We start from the raw sequence: 15,860 nt of genomic DNA, 5'->3' as shown, positions 1-15,860 counted from the left end.
CGGGGGAAAATCCGCCGGTTCCGCTGCAGAAGCTTGAATTGCGAAAGTCATAGAGGAGCACGTCCTGTGTAGGAGAAACCTGTCCATATGGGACACATCATGGCCCTCTGCAAGATCCACCACGGATCGCAACTGGGTGTTACAGAATAGCTCACCTAAAGTGTGCAGCCCACATCAGATCATGGTTCTCTTGGTTAATGTTTCTATAGTCGGGGATAGCCATGGGTTATCCAAAAGCAGAATATGTGGAGAGTAGAGTAGGTCAGCATTCAGATAGCGACATAGTTTAGTCCGAGCGTAGTATGTCGTCTGAAATGTCGGTATTTCTGTAGGTGATCTAGATAGCCCATGAGGTATAATAGCAGAGAGAGAGAATGCAGGCTAGCCTGTGACCATTCCGGTTTTAGATATTGCAATCTTGCGTCCGGATGGTAGGAATAGTACGCAAATTGTGCCTGCGCTACTAAATAATACAAATAAAAGTCCGGGATGACAAATCCCCCACGCTGCTAGGGCATTGTCAAAGTCTGCCAACTGATGGGTGGCTGCCCACCAGCCTGGACTAGTCTAGTAAGCATGCCCCGCAGTGTATCAAAACATTTAGAGGTGAATGGGAATGTTGAGGGAAAGATATAAAAAGCGAGGAAGAACCACCATTTTAATGATGGCAATTCTTCCAGCGATTGACAGGGGGAGTGTGATCCACCGGTCAATTTTAGGTGATAATCGATCAATTGCAGGCCCATAATTTAGCCGAAAAACCTCTGCTGTGTTACGGTGCAAAGTAATGCCCAGGTACCAGGAAGGAGGGTGAGCGGGGGGTATAGAGGGGGTGTCCTCACACCAGCGCAAGGGGAAATCTGGATTTTGTCAAATTTCTAACAAGACCGGAGAACACCCCAAATCGTACAATTTCGGGTGAAAGGAGGTTAGTTTTGGGGTCCCTGACAAATAGCAGTACTTCATCTGCATATAGCCAAGCCAATAGGGGGCCTTGATGAAATCTAAGCCCAGGTTGTAAATGGCGCTCCTGTAGATGATGCACAATGGGATATATAGCAATGATAAACAGTAATGGCGAGAAAGGACAGCCCTGTCTGGTTCCCTGCGATAGCGTAAACTGATCTATGAGTCCGCCATTTACATGGATCCGAGCCACTGGGTTCGTATATAGGAGGCGCATGTGATCAGAAAACTTTTGGGGTTACCCAATTTGCGTAATGTGGCATATAGGAAGGTCCAAGGGCTTTTTTAGCGTTGGGCAATATCGCTGCAGCAGGAAGTTCAGGAGTAATTTGATCAAATACCCTGTGAAGATTCACGGATGTGGATCGATTTGGAACAAACCCAGTTTTTAATGGGGATATTATTTTGTCCACCAGGAGAGAAATAAGAGTCGCAAGGATCTTAGCTAAGATTTTATAGTCCTGATTTAGCAAAGATAAGGATCTGTAAGAGGCACATCAGGGGTTTGCTCGGCTTAAGGAGCAGAGAGATAATGGTCTCTCGCAAGGGAGAGTACATAAACCTCCAACAGATGAGGAATTAGCAACGGCTTATATGTTTTATTAATATTGATAGCCCGGTCAGTGCCAGGGGCGCAGGTCCCGTTAAGGTCATCTATTGCCTAAGAGACCTCATCCGCCGTAATGGGCGAGGCCAAAAACTGCAGCTGACTGTCTTCAAGCCAGACAATGGCCACTTCAAACAAATAATTGGTGAGGACGTCACCAGAAGGGGGAGAACGGGTGGTATATAAATGAGAGTAGTAAGAAAAAAAGTAGTGGTAATGTCAGCCCTACTTGTACTTGACGAACTGTCTTCTAATTAAAGCTATGTAATGAACGAAGATTGATATTGGGGACGTAATATTCTGGCTAACGTTCAGCCTGATCCCTCACCCGTACCGTATATCCGCGTCCATGCATATTTACCAAGATAGTTGGCCCCGCGAGCAGCGAGTTCTTGAAACTCTGCGAGAAGTTTCGCCCTCTGGTGTAACAGAGGTGCAGAGTTGTCTATCAAGGCCTGTGCATCAAGCTCTTTCAATGCGTTCTCGATAGTCTCAAGTTCTTGGTGGATAGAACGAAGTGCCCAAAACTGTTTAGCGATACAGGTTCCCCTGATACACACTTTAAATGCCTCCCAAAGTATGGCATAGCTGGACACCGAGCCAGTGTTTAGCTGAAAGTATTCCACTGTAGCGTTTCTGATCTCACTTCTGAACACGCTGTCATGCAAAGCCTCTGCCGGGAAGCGTCCGGGTGCACCAGCTTGAGTGGCATTGGGAATGAAGAGAGGGTCAAAAGCACCGGCGAGTGGTCCGAAAGAGTGCTGTAAAGATGCTCAATAGAGAGGACATTCAATGAAAGGTTAGAGGAAAGATACCAATGATCTATACGTGACCAGGTCCCATGTGGGGCTGAATAGGAAGAGAATCCTTTACCAAAGGAATGTTGGGTATGCCACACATCCGTGAGGAGAAAGGATTGTAAAAGAGTGGTGAGTGCCTGCACAGAGTGGGGTTTGGTGATCAGCCCACAGCCCATCATGTCTAAAGTTGGGTTAAATGTAAGATTGAAATTTCCACCCATTAAAATAGTGTCAATGGAAAGTTGTGAAATGTGTGTAGATATACTGGGGAACAATTCTGATGTGTCACATTGGGGGCATAAATGCTTACCAGGACTAGGGTCTCTGTCCCCAGTGTGCCAGTCAATAGTAGGTATTGGCCTTCAGGGTCCGCAACAACTTTATGCACTTGAAACTGTACTGCTTTGTGGGCTAGGATGCACACCACTCGAGAGTAAGTACTATAATTTGTGAAGAAACAATTGCCTCCCCAGTTGGATGCAAACCGATTAGTTGAGTTTGTGGCAGTGAGTCTCTTGTAAAAATGCCACTTGGACAGTGCACCAGGCAAGGTAAGATAACACCTGTTGTCCTTTCCGAGGGTTGGACAGTTCTCTCACTGTCCATGACATACATTTTAACTCTACTGCTCCAGGACTCTTAGCTGGTGATGCCATCGAGACCATGGATATATGTGTGAATGTGTGGCAATGTACACAAGAGCCCTAAGGCAGACTGTAGTGTAATCAATGCCCTGTGTGATAATCAACAAACATGAAAAACAAAACCACTCAATACCCCCACCAACATCGGATAACAAACCAACCGCTATCCAGTGAATCCCAACATTTTCCCATCCAACAGTAGGAGATCTCCTTGGGGGAGGCAAAACTCAAAGGAGACCACCAGAAAACACTCATGAGTTTGATTAAAAAATGTACAGCCAAGTGCATCGAGATATTAAAAGGATACGTTGAAGAGCCCAACATTATACAACATGGGGGCACTGTGTCAATCAGTGATCCATTAACATGAAAAGTGGTAACCAGTTCAGTGATAAGTAGAGAGAGGAAAAATAAAAAACAGAATACAAAGATGGTTACATGGTAGTTTAGCGTTCATGGGGCTGTGGGAAGTGAATGTGGGGAGACTGCCGCTCCGTTGCCAGCAGGTGAAACAGAGCCAAGTCGATGTGTCTCCAAAAGGTGGTCGTCTCAGTAGGTGAATCATAAATGTGGGATTTGCTGTTTATGTGAATCCGTATCCGTGCTGGGTAAAGCATCGCATATTGGAAGTTTGCCTTTTGCAATGTTTGCATTATGTCGAGGAATTTGAAACAAGCCTCCTGCACCATGGGAGTGAAATCAAGAAAGAAGGCAGGTATCATGCCCTGGAGTTCAATAGTTCCGTTATCTCGGACCAGGCGAAGAGCTACATCTCTATCATGGCAGTTGAGGAGCCTGGCGATGGTCAAACGTGGAGGGGCACCAGGAGCCAATCTTAGGGCATGCGATCAATGGGGACGCTCCACTGCAAACGTTGATGAGAAGGCGCCTCTGCCAAACAAATCTTCTAGCAGTCGCTCCACATATGCACTCATGGGGCCTGTGTTGGTAGATTCCGCCATTCTGGCAATACGAATATTATTCCGGCACAATCACGCCTCCAAATTCTCAATCTTAACAGCTAACATTTGAGGAGTCAAAATGATAGGAGTCTCTTGGCCACCGCGGTCTGGGCATCTTCCATCTCAGATAGACGCTGTTCAACAGCCTCGATGCGAGTCTCATGCTGGTCTATGCGGCCATGCATGTCATCCGGGCAGGCAGCCAATGTATTGAATCGTGCATCGAAGGGTTCTGCCATTATGCCGCAACGCCATCCGGAGTGGGGGAGTTCCAACTCAGCTTGCCACCGGAGGGTCCCCACATTGAGGGCCATCTTTCTCCTCACGTTGAGGCATCCTGGCCGCATCAAATGAGAGCTGGTGAAGTTTAGGGTCACTGTACCCCCTTGCTTGGCAAGGGGGAGCGCTACACCTCGATGAAGGAGAGGATTATGCTGTATCAGCGTGGGTAACAGAAGGCGGTAAACCTCTCCTGAGTTTTCAAAGAGGGCCGTAAGTGTAGCCCCAAGAGCCAGCACCAAAGAGGGATCTGGGATAGTGCAATCCTTTGTAGTAGCCTTTAAGCGTCTCAAATAAAAGTCCCAGTGCCAACACCAATGGTTCCTCCCCAGCTGCCCAAACCACCCAGATGGTGAATGGGAGCAGTTGCAGTTACTATACGCTAAGGCTTCACCTATAGCCATTCAGACAATCAAAGATCAAGATTAGCGGGGGAGAGGGTCTGCCGCTAGGTACACCTCACCACTGCATCTCCCAATTATTGTATACAGCGTTGATCATTAGGCCCTGCCGGGCTGAGGCAAGGAAAAGCAGCCACTCACCACCGTAGCCTGCTTTTTAATCGGCACTCCAGTTAATGGTGCAGATCATATTCCACATTGTCTCAGGGCTGCGAAACAACCCTGGCCTTGAGTGCAGCGCAGCCGCCCTGCATGTCAGCAGCCCCGCCCTCAGGCTGGCCCACGACCCCTGTCGCCCCGGGGCCTCCGAGGGCCGTGTCAGGCCGCCGATCACACGGGCCACCGTGTCTCCTTATGAGTGCCCTGCCCACCGCTTGGCCTTCGCGGGTCCACCGCGAGTCGGGGGGCATCTCCCAACCCAAACACCACCGTGGAACACCGATCAGGAGTAGTAAGGCTGTGGGAGGATTTAATCATTTCCGGAGAGTTACGGACGAGCGGCCATCTTGGTGCTCGGCCTGGCCACGACCCTCTAATTATACTGCTTCTTAAAAGTGCTGTTACCACATACATATGTTGGTGCTGTGGGATTAATTAATGAAATTGAAGGTGGTTTTGAGTGGAATGAATGGGGAGTGGATGTCTGTGCCAAGGTGTGGCAGCACATATCGAGATGGCTCTTAATATACATGGCAGAAAATTAGTATGTAATTATAGGTTGAGTGGATCAGAGGGTCATATGGGACAAACTTAGACCTAAGATGGAGGGGACCTGATTGATGAGCAGCTCTATCTACCGTATAAAGTGCTTTATAGTATGTGAGTAATACAACTGTAGAACTTCTTCAGGTAGAACAAAATTAAGTTTGCAAGTAAGCCCCGATAGTGCTTACATCGGACATCCACCCTCAGACTCCCAGGGAAGGGGACAAATGCAGCACTGCTCTTCACCACTAGAGGCATGTTAATGTCTAGGAGGGCCCTTTTTCTTCCTAAAGTCTCAGGGCTTGCCTACATGTTTTCAAGTACATCAATTGAATATAAGCCAAGTACAGGATCTGACCAGAGCTATTTATATTTGCTTTGGAAATTAATCATGTTAACATTTATCGTTGTTACAACCATAGCATGCTTTTTAATGGCAGTATCTCCATATAAATAGAACCAGAAACTAACCCTACGCCCCACACCTTAATTCAGCCAATCACTTGGAGTACAGGCAAGTAACCCCCCTCCCCCCGGCCTGCTACCTTTCCTGTACCCCTAAGCAATATCCATCAGATGTGCCACTCATACAGGGCAACCTCAATCTCCATGAAAGAGTCACACTTCTTTTAATAAGTCATGAACATCAGTGTGATATACTATGTCACATAGGCACTCTTTAATGAGAGCAGAATTCAAAGATTTCTGTACCTAGTGGCCTCACTAATACAGGAGATTGTTGCTAATGTTGTTAAAATGTTAGTGTATGTACATTTAAAAATCAGCACCAATGAGGTAAAATGGACTCAAAAAACCCCCAGTGAAAATAGTACATGTACCTGGTACTCCCGGGTGTTTTTACACCTGAATTACAGATTGGGGCAACAATGGGGACTGCTTCACTCTAGCCTGGCTGATGAAGGGTGTTACCCAGAATCCGGTCCCAGGATGGTTGTTTCTGGTTCAGGGAAGACCTGGCTTGGCAGTTCGGGCTGGCCTGTTCCCATGAGGCACAGGGTCAAGACTGATTTGCATATAGCTGGGTCTGAACTGAGGTGGCAAAGTGAGCTAAAGAATGATGATGGATTCAACCCAGATCTGTGACTGGGAGTGAGTGTCTGAAAAGTTTCAGCGCTCCGTCCATCATCTCCTTGTGTTTGTTTTGTTCACCCTAAGTTGGCAGGATATGCCCAGACGTGGGTCCCTTGCTCACTTTGCCACTGGATTCAAGCTAGCCTGGCTGATGAGGGGTGTTACCCAGAAACTGGTTCCAGGATGCTTGTTTCTGGTTCAGGGAAAACCTGGCTTGGCAGTTCGGGCTGGACTGTTTCCATGAGGCATAGGGTCAAGACTGATTTGCATATAGCTGGGTTTGAGCTAAAGAACGATGATGAATTCAACCCAGATCTGTGACTGGGGGTGAGTGTCTAAAAAGTTTCAGCGCTCCATCCATCCTCTCCTTGTGTTTGCACTGCTTCATAGTTACCACTGCCACTTTGGTTTGACCCAGCATTTACCACGTGGTAAAACCAGTGATAAGTGCTCATGGAAACACAGGAGGAGTTCAATTTACATTAATTTCGTAGTCTGCCTAGTGTTAGGTGCTTGACAGAATGTTCAGTATATACAGTTAACTAGGATATGACTTCCATTTGCCATTGAGATCCAGTGGCCCTGAGTGCATTTCTGAACAACTCAGTGGATTTTAGCTCAGGTTGCTGAAAATCGACTATAAATAAAATATAAAATAAACTAAAAATATATCAGCATATTAAGGGCCTGATTTAGATCTTGGTAGATCTGGTCCTGCTGTAAATGTTACGATGGTTTCACTGCCCGGCTACTTAAGGGTCCGCCTACTCTATTCAGATGTTGGCAGGTCTACAGCTGAAAGACTGCCCGAATGCCGCCGACTCAGCTAGGATATTCTCCTGCATTGACTGCGTCATAGGCAGAATCTGCTGTCAACGAGAGTCTAGCCAAAATTAAATCTGGGCCAATCACAATGTGCTTTTCCGTCAAAGAAACTGTGGGGGTGGGGGGGGGGGAGATATCTCCTACTTTGGGTTGTCAGAATCAAAGGAAATGAGGTAGAAACATACCTTTTTTGTGTTTCCCACTTCCGTCTCCATCTTGAACCCCATTGTCTAGGTCCTTTCTTTGCTGCTTCTAATTGACCATGACGCTACTCAACTCTGTCGCCAGGATTTAAGGAAATCTTCATTTACATGTGTCTTACTTTGAATTGTGTGTTGACAATTGCTTTAGCCTGGTGTATTTTTACATTGTTCTTAAATGCAATTTTTTTCTTTTGTGCAATGCATTAGTGTTCATTTTACAGCTTATCATGGTAAAATGAATGTCAGCAAATTCTGCATAGCATGACTTATAAAAGAGAGCACAAAAGTTGTCAGGTCCTAGTGCATTGCCTTTGGGGAAAGCAAAAATGACTGTAGCCATTTCTGCTGGCTCTAACAATATGTTCAGCTTATATCTGGCTCTTCCGATAGGCCTGGAAGAACAATTTTTCAGAGATACAATATGCATTGAGAGTGATTCATAGATGTGTTTCCAGAGTACAAGGACTCCCTGAATGCTGAGGCAATTTCTGGTGCTTTCAAATCGATTATATTAAATGTATATTTGATTGCTGCAATTTGAACTTTGGAGTTTTTACATTTTAGGTAATTTTCCGAAATGTTAACAGCCTTATTGAGTTTTCAAAGATTCTTAGCTTTTATTTGTGTATCCAGATGCCCACCCTTCAACTTCGTATTCCATTATATTTGTGCTGAAGATTGCCCGATTTATTATCTTTTCATTTAAGATGATTTGTTTCCAGTTATTTGATTTCTTTATTGGGTTTGTCTAGACCTGCATTATTGGATTTATTTTTAACTAGCCATAATGAAATCATGACATCTCATGTTGTGGCCTTAAGTGCATCCTAAAATATCCCTATAAACCATCAAGAGTGTTTTAATGGTTTGAGGAAATTCAGCGTCCAAGGTTGGCTCCTCATACATCTTCCATATTTTGGGAATCAGACAAAGAGTGCCTAGATGACAAGTTACGAAGACGTGCATTATCTGAAAAGATTCTATTTTTTGCCTCTTTTGACATTTTGTAGCTGTTAACAAGATAGATTGTGCATCAATATTCTTATTCTAACATGCTTGTATACATACCATAGCACCTTATATTCTTTAAGACATTTTTTGCATACCAATGTTCAAAAGAAATATGTTGCCTCTACTTTGACATGCCCAACTCTTCTTTGCCAGGTTATTGGGATAAAGGAAATCTATTAGATTTTGTGTTCATATGACGTTTACCAGGCACGGCCATCCTATTCACAGTTCCTTGGTTATATCAGCCAATTGTGTTATGTGATTGTCTGAACATACCTAGGAATCTACAGGAATGGAGAAACATTGAGATTGTTATGCCTTTTAAGGTGTACTGTTATGATAAAGAGATATGGTGTCAGTAGAAGACTACCTCTTCAATTTGTAGTCCACTGCCATCACTGACAGAGCTTAATGTTCAAAATGAAAGAAATCAATTACAACACAAAGAACAGGACCAAATAATTTGAGATCAATCAATCAATCAATCAGGTGTTTGTTAAGCGCGACTACTCACCCGTAAGGGTCTCAAGGTGCTGGGGGGTGTGGGGGTCGCAGGTTCTAGTCCATCAAGGAGGGGGTCTATTGAAGAGCCAGGTTTTGAGGTTTCTTGCGAAAATGGGAAGCGATGTTGTCTGTCTTAGGTGAAGCAGAAGGTCGTTCCAGGCTAGGGCTGCGCAGAAGGAGAAGGAGCGGCCTCCAGATCTGGTCTTTCTGGTGCAGGGGACCACGGCGTAGGAGAGCTGGGCTGATCGTAGAGTCCTTTGGGGTGCATGGAATTTGAGTTAGCTGTTCAGGTATGCTGGTCCCGTGTCGTGGAGGGCCTTGTGAGCGTGGGTTAGCATCTTGAAGGTGACTCTAGCTTCGATGGGGAGCCAGTGGAGTGTGCGCAGGTGCTGGGAGATGTGGCAGTGCCTTGGCAGGTTGAGGACCAGTCTTGTAGCGGCGTAATGGATGTTCTGTAGCTTGCGGGTGAGGTTTTTGTTTATTCCGGCATAGAGTGCATTGCCGTAGTCTAGCCTGCTGGTGACCAGGGCGTGAGTGACGGTCTTTCTGTGTTCGAGGGGGATCCATTTGAAGGTCTTACGTAGGAGGCGAAGGGTGTGGAAGCAGGAGGACGAGACGGAGTTGATCAGGCGGTTCATTTTGAGCTCTGAATCCAGGATGATTCCCAGGTTGCGTGCGTGGTCCGTGGGGGTGGGCGGGTTCCGAGGGTGGGGGGCCACCAGGTGTCGTTCCAGCCGTCGGGGTTTGGGTCCATGATGAGTACTTTCGTTTTGTTGGTGTTTAGTTGTAGTTAGCTGTTTTTCATCCATTTGGTGACAGCTTCCATGCCTTCTCGAAAGTTGTGTCTGGCGGTGTTGGGTGCGTTGGATAGGGAGAGGATGAATTGGGTGTCGTCTGCATATGACACAATGTTGAGTCCGTAGGTTCTGACGATGGGGGCGAGTGGAGCCATGTAGACGTTGAAGAACGTAGGGCTGAGGGAGGACCCCTTGGGGACTCCGCAGGTGGTAGGTGTAGGGTCCGAGAGGAAAGGGGGGAGTCTGACCCGCTACATACTGCCAGAGAGGAAGGAGTGGATCCAGTCGAGGGCCTTGTCTTGGATCCCTGCGTCGTGGAGTCTGCGTATTAGGGTGCGGTGAGAGACTGTGTCGAACGCCGCTGAGAAGTCGAAGAGGATGAGGGCTGCTGTTTCTCCTTTGTCCATGTATAACTTTTTATTCTCTTTATTCTTACATTTTATTGTGGGACTTTGAATGTTAGTTCTACTTCAATGAGGACCTGATGTGTGACATGATATCAAATGCTTAAAAACTTGACCTAGTTTATGACTTAGATTTTTAATGTTTTTTATGATCTGACTAAACTGTCTGTACATCGACGATTACATGCTAATAGTGTTTGCTTTGTAAGTATGATCAGGGCTTAGGTTTAGTAGATTGAACCAATGTGCCAAATAAAGTGTTATATTGTTACTGGAATGTATTAAACATTTCTTACATTCTTATTCTTATAATTGTCGTTTTATTGCATTACAGAACCAGTTAGCCCAGAAGTCAAGTTTGCTTTTTGGCTAAGTCAAATATACGTATTTTTCGCGAAAACGTTCTTTCCTGCCCACGATCAAGCAGAAATTTTGAAACAAGAAATACCCGAGAATAATGTTCGTTTGGTCGAGCTTGCACGGCTGATGGCCATAAAGGATGAGGAAGAAGCAAAGTAAGATTTGATTGCTGGAGTTTTATACACATTGATATGTTTGCTTTTCTTCTACTGTGAGTGATAGCTGTGTGAAGTGAAATATGTGAAACATGCTGATAACACTTTGCTCTCAATATCAAATATCTTTTTCACATAAAGTTCTTTGAAAAACATGGGCTGTCATAAATTAACACCCTAAAGTCCAGGACTGTGATGTGAAGTACACTCCTGAAATGTCTACATATAGATGTGAGTTGACTGTATTTCTAAAGTGCCCATCACTCAAAGAGTTTTACTCCCACTGCCCTTGGCCTACACAGGACCAGAGAAGAGGGGCTCTAAATAAATCCAGATGGGACACCGCCCCCTGCCGTGCTCAAGGGCAGGGCAGAAAACGATAAAGTTCACTGTAGTGTTTAGCGCCTTGGTGCCATATTCCCCCGCTCAATTGCAGGTAGTAGACATTTGTTACACACACATTTTCTCCAAGGGCTGTGGAAATACTTGTACTCTTGCCCCTTCTTGTACCATCCACCTGCTTTAACAAGGGGAGGGAGATAAAAAATGCATTCACCCCTACTCTGTCCATTGTGTCCAAACATGCAGTGGGAGAAAAATAATTACATTCTCCTGTGTTGTCCATTGGTAGGAGACTTTTGGTCCATCTCCTTGCATATGGGCAAGGTGAAGAGGGGACATTTGGTGGACCATGTGCCAGCAGCGAAGGGGTATCAGGAGCAGATGGCTGATGCCCCACTCGCGAACAGGGTACCGGGGAAGCTGCCGGCTATCTATAGTCTGCAGCATGCTGCAGCTGCTGAGGAGAGGGACATATTAAAGCTGACCAAGCATCTTGTGCACCTGCTCCTCTGTCTTTATTACCTGTAAAGCTGCAATTAAATTGCAATGTTGTTTTTGAACAGCCTTACTTTTTTTATCTTCTCCCTGCCTTGCTCCAGGGGTTTGGAGGAAATTTGCACTCTTATTCCCTGCCTTGGGTAATAGCAAGGTTAGGCTGAAAATAAGGCAGTCCTTTCCTTCCTTGTAACCCCCCTCCCTGTGTATAGGTGGAGGTGTTTCGGGCACAGCCCCACTGAGAGCTATCACAGCCTCCATTCACAGTCATAGAAATTAGAGTGAAGGAGGGCTTTGATAGCTCATAGGTGCGCTGCTTGCAGATAAAAACAGGACATATATGAACAGTCACGGCCCTCTTTCATCATTTATGTGGCAGTGAAGGTAGGCTGGGAAAGCGGACTGCTGCCCTTATTTCACTTGTGTAGAGACATGATCAACTGCTGTGAGCTCTCACCCTCATTTTTTGTTTGTGAAGGCATCCTGTGACTGCTTATTGCTGTCTTGTGGTGTGTTCGTAAATGTCACAGTCCCCCTACACCAGCATTTAAAAATGAAAATGAGAGGGGGCCATGACAGCTCACATCTGTTCTGCTTATCTGTTGAAAACTATGCACGTGCCAGCTATGCAGCTAGTAAGTGCAGCGTGCCCGTGCTTTTAACCCCTCTCCTGTTGGGCTGGGAAGAGGAAAAGGGAGCAAATTGTACCACCCAACATTGTGGAAAAAAAGGGTATGGATATTTACACAACAATAACACCTGCCTTGGACAAGATAGGGGGTTGTTCCTCAATATTGAACCCTTTCACTCTTCGGCAAGTGGAAAGGCCTCTGGTGCTTTACTAGGTCGAGCCAAGGCAGCCTGCTTTGTGAGGCCTGCTGTATTCAGTCTATGGGCTTTCAACATGCCTATCGCTTTTCTCAAATTACAGGATGCCGCCAGGGAATTCAAAGTCGCACTGCCTGAAAAAGTCTCTATATTTTACAAGAAACAATTATAAAAGAAGATTGTTGCCCACCTCAATGGCCCGCTGCACTTTGCCCGGCGCTTTTGGTGGTTAGTTGGTTGGCCTGCCTTCGAAATTCCTTAACTCTGGTTGGTCCGTAGTGTCAATCTGTCCCGCCTTAGGGTGCTTGGTTCCCTCCCTGTGGATGTCACAGATTGTTTCTTTTGGTTGGGCAGCTCTGGCCATCTGTTGCCTCTTCGCTTGCAGCTCCTCAGTCCCATCATTGTTGCCGTTACTTAATCTCCCCGTGCCGTCCCCACACCACCACCTCCCATCATCGCTGCTTGTGTTCGCTTTTTTTAAACAGTGGAGGAGCGGTCATGTAGAGCTTCCGTTATGCTCTTCTTTCAAGAAATGCAGCGGCTTTGGGAGGCAGGCGCTTTTAGTGCATGGTCTAAAACTTACATGGGCGCCATGCTTCATTTTTCAGTACGACACCTGCTTTCATCAAATGCAGCGGCTTCAGGTGGCCGGGCACTTTTAGTGCACCAGTAAATGTTGCTGTACCCTCAACAATGTGCTGCATGGCTAAATATTGAGGTCTCAAAGGTGAGACCAATTGCATTGCAGTGAGTTAGTGAGAGATTAAAGCAACTTTATTGAAAATGGTGGAGCCGGAAAGACCCGGTTCTCACTCTTGGGCAAGGGGGCAGAGGAGGATGGTGGAAATATACAGTCCCTTCTCTCGACAAATTGTGGGTTTTTTATGAAAATGCCATCTCATCCACCCTTGATCAATTGGAGTGGAGGGTAAGCCCTCTTCCCCCTTTGAACAAGGGGCGGGTCTTATGTAGTATTCAATGCCTTCCTCCTTAGGCATTGTAATGGTGTGGTTGCATTGCTTGATAAATGTAGCTGTGGGTGGATGAATGAATGCTTGAGTGTGGATGGATGGATGGATGGCTAGATGATTGGATGCGAACGGATGGACACATGGCGATGGATGTAAGTAGGCATAGGAACGAGTAGGTGTAAGTGGGACTACATAAAAGTAGGAAAACAAGTGGACATAAGTAATACTAAGATAAAAAGATAGTATGTTTAAGAGTAATTATTATTATTAGTAGCTTGGAGTATGTAGAAGAGCATCAGGAATAATAATTAGTAGGAATATAAATAGGTGTAAGGGTAGGCAATAATAGGCACAATAATGGTAGCAACTCAGAGTAAGACTAGAAATAAGTAGAGGTAAGTACACATAAGTAGGAGTGGGGGCAAGGAGGTGTAATCAGAAGTAAGAATAGAACATGAGTAGATGTATGTAGGAGAAATGTGCATATTGAAGAGTACGTATAGGAATAAATAAGGAGATGCGAGCAAGCGGGTGTAAGTGTAGGAATATGTAGGGATACGTGTATGAGTATGTGTTAAGGTGAGAGTGAGTAGGAGTAAGGGTAGTTTTTTGTAGGAAAAGATATGTACAGTGTGAAGAAGAGTAAGAGACCTAAGTAGGAGTGACCATAGGTGTAAGTGGACAGAAAAAGAACAAACGGCAGACCAGGGTCAAACACATCGAATCCTTATGTACATTCTATTAGTGAGTGGTGCACTCACTTCCTGCAACCGCCATCCGGAGGTGCCAATAGTAGCCAAATGTTCAAGAAAAATGGAAGGTGCACTTGTTGCAGAGTCAATCAAGCAAGCCAAGTTCGTTCCAAAGTTACTTCTTTTATTTATTCAATATTTAAAACTGGCACACAGCCAACGCGTTTCGTTCCCAATTTGCCAGAGGGAACTTCGTCAGGGCTCTTCAATATCCAGCTGATTAGTAAATATGGTTAAAATGATAAGTAGGTGTGGACCTCAGTCGGCACAGTCAGCCTCAAAAAGGAAAATAAATGTATGATGAAAATCTCACGCCCAAGAAATGAAGAGTTCCAAAATTCCAGAGTAAATATTAGAGATCAAGCAAGGTCCAAGTGGCGACTATTCATTCGAGGGACTTTTTGACTCACAGGTCCTTATGTACAACCTTTAAGGCAGCAAAATTTCGCGTAACGGCATGGTAACCGACATACCGACCTTGCTTGATCTCTAATATTTACTCTGGATTTTTGGAACTCTCCATTTCTTGGGTGTAAGATTTTCATCATACATTTGTTTTCCTTTTTGAGGCTGACTGTGCCCACTGAGGTCCACACCTACTTATCATTTTAACCATATTTACTAATCAGCTGGATATTGAAGAGCCCTGACAAAGCTCCCTCTGGCTAATTGGGACCGAAACGCGTTGGCGTTGTTAAAGATTGATTAAATAAAAGAAGTAACTTTTGAACAAACTTGGCTTGCTTGATTGACTCTGCAACGAGTGCACCTTCCATTTTTCTTGAACATAGGTGTAAGTAGGTTGGAATGTACGGATAACAGAAGTCGTTTGTGGCCAAATAGGAGTAGTTAGTGAGTAGAAGTAGGAATTAGTATACTTAAGTTGGAGTAAGAGTATGATTGAGTAAGTCAATGTAAGCAGCAGTAGAAGAAAGATCAGGAGTGAGTATGAGTAAGCAGAAGTAAGAGTAGGAGTAAGTATTAGTAAGAGTAGGCATAAGTAGGAGAAAGTAGGTGTAAGAGTGGGAGTGAGTTACACCAGCCCTCATACAAAGTTTACTACAGCTACTGTTAGTACACATTACTGACTTGCTTTCAAATGTGATTGCAGCTGAACACCTTCATTCAGAAGAGCAGCACTTGTCCAAAGGCCTTCACTCTTCAGCAAAGCCAGGATTGTGTATGGTACTCACAGCCAAAAGGAAAACATGCCATGTTGAACACTTTGCATCTAGTTTATGGTAAACGTCAATCTAAAGCCTAGGCTGGGCCAGCGGATGTCACAAGTGTAAACTGGGGGTTTCTGGGATGTGGGTCAGTGGGCTGGCTTGGAGGTCACTGAGCTAGACCACGAGTTATTCGATGGACTCATAGTCACTGGACCGGACTGGGTTTGAGAGATGTGACTCGGCCAGACTGGAAATCCCTGAGCAATGCATGGATTTACTGTGATAGAAAGGAGGGGGCGCCTTCTAGGGTCTGCGTAGTTGTCACTGGGCTAGGATGGGGATTAGCAGTACTAAATATTAGGCCTGAAGGCGAATCACGTAGTTGGACTGGGCTCAATAAGTCGTATTGTCTGTTATTGGTCTAGAAAAGGGGCCAGCTTGCTGGGATGTGGCTTAGTGACCCCGTCTGGGTATCATTAAGCTAGTTCCCTAGCTGAGGTCTGCTGCTGTCCTCTTTGGTCAGGACCATTCTGCACCCAAAGAGGTCCAGGAAAGGTGACAGCTGACCCATCGCACTGTTTACAATGC

The 15,860-nt window shown here is 45.4% G+C and overlaps 1 protein-coding gene across 1 annotated transcript in view; it reads left to right on the top strand.

Annotated features, from left to right (window-relative positions):
• LOC146796441 (radial spoke head 10 homolog B-like) overlaps window positions 1-15,860 on the top strand; it is a 272,974-nt gene that overhangs the window by 244,282 nt on the left and 12,832 nt on the right. The window contains exon 19 of the mRNA XM_085629016.1: window positions 10,535-10,715. Coding sequence (XP_085485142.1) covers window positions 10,535-10,715 — 181 coding nt within the window. The remainder of the gene's footprint in view (window positions 1-10,534; window positions 10,716-15,860) is intronic.

This window comes from Triturus cristatus, chromosome 10 (genome assembly GCF_964204655.1).
Source record: "Triturus cristatus chromosome 10, aTriCri1.1, whole genome shotgun sequence".
NCBI classification, from domain to species: domain Eukaryota; kingdom Metazoa; phylum Chordata; class Amphibia; order Caudata; family Salamandridae; genus Triturus; species Triturus cristatus.
Note: the sequence above shows the minus strand (reverse complement) of the source record. Positions and strands in the feature narration are given on the sequence as shown.